Source organism: Phlebotomus papatasi, unplaced genomic scaffold (assembly GCF_024763615.1).
Source record: "Phlebotomus papatasi isolate M1 unplaced genomic scaffold, Ppap_2.1 HiC_scaffold_90, whole genome shotgun sequence".
NCBI lineage: Eukaryota > Metazoa > Arthropoda > Insecta > Diptera > Psychodidae > Phlebotomus > Phlebotomus papatasi.
In genome coordinates, this window is record NW_026604981.1 from 20,556 (window position 1) to 26,057 (window position 5,502).

General features: G+C 34.5%; 1 protein-coding gene across 1 annotated transcript; it reads left to right on the forward strand.

The window, feature by feature from the left end:
* Nucleotides 1–2,330: 2,330 nt before the first annotated feature.
* Nucleotides 2,331–5,042, forward strand: LOC129809395 (uncharacterized). Its single transcript, XM_055859203.1, has 2 exons — nt 2,331–3,367; nt 3,434–5,042. Exons 1-2 carry the CDS (start codon nt 2,903–2,905, stop codon nt 4,646–4,648), a joined length of 1,680 nt encoding a protein of 559 aa, XP_055715178.1. The 5' UTR covers nt 2,331–2,902; the 3' UTR covers nt 4,649–5,042.
* Nucleotides 5,043–5,502: the final 460 nt, after the last annotated feature.

The following is a 5,502-nucleotide window of genomic DNA, read 5'->3' on the forward strand; positions in this document are numbered from 1 at the left end:
TGGAAGTCAATATCTCTTACCGTTTAGCAGCTAGAATTTTGCAAAGTTGAAAAAAAAAGTCGATTGTGAAAACTGCTCTCTCTTGGAGTTCGAGCAGTTAAAAGGAAAGCATTTCGAAAAATATATTGATTATTACCAGATCTTGCAATTTATATACTTAACAAGAAAATAGAATAATGGTTATGGGTTACTATATACTAGGAAATAAGTCATTACATGTATCAACATAAAAAAAATAAAAAGTTTAAAAAAATATATATGGGCCAATCCATCTCAAAACGACCGAAAAAATCGCAAATCGAGGGGTCATGGTCTTAGATGTTTTTGAATTTTACATATGTTAAAGTACACGATAAAATAATATACCCCTATTTTTTTTTTCGTCCGAAAAAAAATCCTGGCCGGAGATACATGGCGTTAAAGATGGCGCCTCGCGCTTCATTCCTCAATTGCGATTTTTAGTAAATATTTTAAAATGCTCTATTTCGGGAACGGGTTGAGATTTCTTCTTACTCTTTTTTTTATTTGAAAGATAATTTTATACTCTTTGAAACGATATACTTGATTTTGCATTATCTGCTTAAGTTTTTTTTGTAAAGGTCTTTTAAAAAAATTTTGAAAAAATTTAAAAATTAATTTTTCTCAAAAACCCCATTCTAAAAAAATTTGATTTTTTTACTGTTGATCAGTAACATTGAGTACTATATTCCCTGAAAAGGCGAGCTTCCACTTTTGCACTTACTTTTTTTTAAAAATATTTGAAAAATTACCATAATTTCAAAATAAAAAATAACCAGCTAAACTCAAAATTTTGAGTTCAACTTTTGAGTGAATATAGTACTCCACAATACTTATAAACCGCCAAAAAATCAAAATTTTTCGAAATCAAGTTTTTGAAAAAAAAAATTTTTTTTGAGTTTTAAATAAAAATGTCTTTTATTGACAAAAATCAAACTTTAAGATGCATTTGACACATGTGTCAATGTGTAGATTTTTTTTAAACGGAATTTCAAAAAAAAATTTTTTAAATTTTTTCAAAAATAATCCAAAAAAATTTCCAAATTTTTTTTTTTTTTTTTGAAAAACTAAAAGAAAACAAAAAAAACATAATTAGTACATGTGTTTAATATGATTTAAAGGCTTATTTTTGTCAATAAAAGACATTTTTATTTGAAACTCAAAAAAAAAAATTTTTTCAAAAACTTGATTTCGAAAAATTTTGATTTTTTGGCTGTTTATAAGTATTGTGGAGTACTATATTCCCTGAAAAGTTGAACTCAAAATTTTGAGTTTAACTGGTTATTTTTAATTTTGAAAATATGGTAATTTTTCAAATATTTTTAAAGAAAAGTAGGTCCAAAAGTGGAAGCTCGCCTTTTCAGGGAATGTAGTACTCAATGTTACTGATCAACAGTAAAAAAATCAAAATTTTTGAGAATGGGGTTTTTGAGAAAAATTAATTTTTAATTTTTTTCAAAAATTTTTTAAAATACCGTTACAAAAAAACTTATTCAGATAATGCAAAATCAAGTATATCGTTTCAAAGAGTATAAAATTATCTTTCAAATAAAAAAAAGAGTAAGAAGAAATCTCAACCCGTTCCCGAAATAGAGCATTTTAAAATATTTGCTAAAAATCGCAATTGAGGAATGAAGCGCGAGGCGCCATCTTTAACGCCATGTATCTCCGGCCAGGATTTTTTTTCAGACGAAAAAAAAAATAGGGGTATATTATTTTATCGTGTACTTTAACATATGTAAAATTCAGAAACATCTAAGACCATGAAGGGTACCCCTATGGTCGTCTTGAGATGGATTGGCCCATATGAAAAAAAATTAAACCACTAAGGTAAATGTTCCAGCGATCGTCAGTGTTCCTCGGATCGGAAGGCTGTCCCGCGTATCGGATCCCCAAAATAAAATGAATTTTTGAAAATTATTCGCTGCATTATAGCAATTATCTTTAGCAAGATGCATTACGTTAGGTCATATTTAATTTACAAAACTAAATTTCTCTTCGAGTTTCCAAGAAAATTGTTATTATTTGCCTCATTTATTAAATATCTGTGTCAGAGTCTTAGCCAGTTTACCACCATTCACTACTTTCTTAAAATTTTACAGGATAATTTGGCAGTCAGAATATTAGGAATTATACTTTATTAAAGTAATTTAGAAACCTGTGTAGATCATAAAATTAGACCTCAGTCATTATAATTTCATAATCAATGAATTTTATTAATTATCTCAGCAGAAAATATTGAAAATAAATTATTTTTTCGCTACAAGTACACTTTCTTCCCTCTGTTCCTCGTATCGACGCATTTTTTTTCCTGGAAATTGCGCTCAGCGAGCTCAAATGTCATTCGCACGACTATTTTTGGTTATGTTTTTGCCGTGAGAGAATCCTAGTGAGTTTCAAAAGATCCAATAATTTTAGAAGTTTCTTGTGAATACAAAGTGAAAAAATGCCAAAAAAGTTACAATATTCAAAGGAAACTTTGCGGAAAGCGTTGGATGCAATGAAGGCAGGGGAATCGGCATCGAAAGTGTCTGCCCATTACGGAGTGCCCAGAAGCACTTTGAGCGATAAGTTTTCCGGCAAACAGCCAGAAGAAAAATACGCTGGTGCACCTGTATTGAGTAAAGACGAGGAATCTAAGCTGGCACAGTGGATTATAAAATGAGCTGAAACCGGGTTTCCGGTCGTCAAATCAGAGCTGCAAGATACAGTTAGCATCTGGGTGAAAAATAAAAATCTTCAGACACCATTCAGTAACAACCTTCCTGGAAGGAAGTGGTTTAATGGTTTTTTAAGGAGAAACCCAGAAGTGTCTGTGCGAATTGTACAGAATTTGAGTGAAAGACGAGCAAAAATCACAAGAGAGAACTTGGATTCATGGTTTATGGAGGTCCAGGAATATCTTACGGAGAGGGGGCTTTTGGACATTGGACCTAATCGCATTTTTAATTGCGATGAGACGGGTTTTGAAATGTCCCCAAAGGGAGTGAAAGGCTTAGCGAAGAAAGGAGCCAAATCAGTCCACTCGGTGTCATATGCAAACGATCATGAAAATATCACATGTTTGTTTATGGTATCCGCAGATGGAGATATGGCGCCCCCCCTGGTGATTTTCGCATACAAAAGAGTGCCTGGACATCTGGCAAAGACGGTTCCCAACGGTTGGGCGATTGGCCGCTCAGACAAAGGGTGGATGACGGGAGAGTGCTTCTTCGAATACGTCGCCAACACCTTTTACCCATGGTTAGTCAAAAACGAAGTCCCGCTTCCCGTGATTTTGTATGTGGATGGACACAAATCTCATCTCACTCTCCCACTGAGTGAGTTTTGCTCCAGTCATGGAATTGAGGTGAATTCAAAAGTTTTTATTATTTTTAAATCAAACTTTTACCAAACTAAAATTATTGTTTTTTAGATTATTGTGCTGTACCCCAATTCTACACATATTATTCAACCCCTGGATGCCGGGTACTTCTCCCCGTTGAAGGCGGCATGGGCCAAAGAACGTGGGCGATGGCAATTGGCTCACCCGAGGGAGAGATTCAGTCGTCAAAATTTCACTCCGACTTTGGAGAAAGCTATTAGATCTCTTAGAAATAGGGAAATTCTAAGAAATGGTTTCCGCCATTGCGGCCTATTTCCCTTCAATCATCAAGCAATTGACACAGATAAAATTGTAGCAGGACCTTCCACGGTCAAACGACGAATCATTGAATCTCCTGCCAAAAATCTTGAAACAATTTGTCCGATTTTGAGAGCTCTGAAGGAACTCATTCCAGAGGACGTTTTGAAGCAATTCCAGGAATATGAATTTGAGGAATGGAAAGGAGCACCTGAATACAGGTATTTATTTTCGGAATGGCAGAAGTTCAAGTATGAACTGGAATCAGTTCCTAAGATCGGAGACTCTCTGAATGTGGCGGAAACTCAGGACGAAGAATTCTCACATTCAGTGGAAGCTTCCTTGGAGCCGGTGCAAAGTGTCCTAGAACCGGTGGAAAGCGTCCTTATTGAGCCAGTAGAAATTATCATACAGCCAGTGGAAAGTGTCCCGGACACAATGGAAGAAGTCATGGTGCCAGTGGAAGGTGTCTTGGATCCGTTGGAAGTCGTCCTGGAGCCGACAGAAGGCTTCCTAGAGCCGTCGGAGTGCTTCGTTCAGCCCGCAGAAACCCTCGTGGAGCCGTCAGAAGGAGTCCTGAAGCCGGTAGAAGGCGTGCTGGATCGGGCAGAAGATGTTCTGCAATCGGGGGAAGTTGCTTTGGAGCCGACGGAAATATTTCTACATTCGACTGAAATCCAACCCACTAAAGTTGAGAACGTTTTCGATGATGTTTTATTTTGGCCAAAGCCAATAATCGATGAAAGTAAGGATGGAAAGACCAGGAAAAAGGAAAAACTTCCTATATCAGTGACGTCTGAAAAGTGGCAGGAGTATCATAGGCGAAAAGAAACAGAAAAACTAATATTAGAAGAAGAAAAACAAAAAAAGCGACAGGAAAGGCTAAGAAAGAAGTTTGAAAAAGAACAGGGTGAAAAAGAAAAGAAACAAAAACAGGAAGAAAGAAAATTAAAGAGGAAGCTGGAGGCCAATAAAAAAATAAACTCGAAAAAAAATCGCAAAATTTGAAGTTCAAAAAATACTGTACTAAACTAATTAAACTCGAAAATATAGAGAAATGAAATAAATAGCAAAATTTATTTTAAAAAAAACAAGACCAAATTCATTTAAAATTGTCAATATTTTTTGTCTGCCGATCCGTGGCACACCCCCTTCCGATCCGTGGAACACTGAATTAAGTCCCTTCCGATCCGTGGAACACAGTGCATTCTCGCAATTACACCTATTTTTTTTTTAATTCTAGTAAATGGTCAAACTGCAAATAGTCAGATATAGTTAAATGGAACACTAATACACCAATTGGCACATACAAGAATATCAAATAGTCTTTTGAGGCTTATATTTTCAACTAAATATGGAACACCTCTCTTAACATTCCGATCCGCGGTACACTTCCCTTACTCAAAATTATAAAAAGAAAAACAAAACATGTACAAAAATAATATTTATATAACAAAGGAAATTATCAAATAAAATAAATGCTCTAACTTCTTTAAGGATAAAGGAGTGTTGTGAAACACCCTGTTTCAGTAGAAATTTAAGTAATCATTTTTTATAATTAGGTCATTTATTTGTATATCGAAATTGTAAATCAATCAAAAAATAAATCATACACTCAGTCGAGTGCTGATCGTGGAACTAACTACAAGTCTTTACACTTCAACATAATCATCTATTCGGATACTATCGAAAAACATTTTGAAAAATTAGACGCAGTATTAGAATTAGTCTTATCAGTATTAGAATTGAAAAATTAGACTTCAAAAACATAACCTGCAGTTACATCCTGAAAAATGTGAATTTTTTTAAAACAGAATTAAGCTACTTGGGACATAGAATTTCAGCAGATGGATTACTTCCAG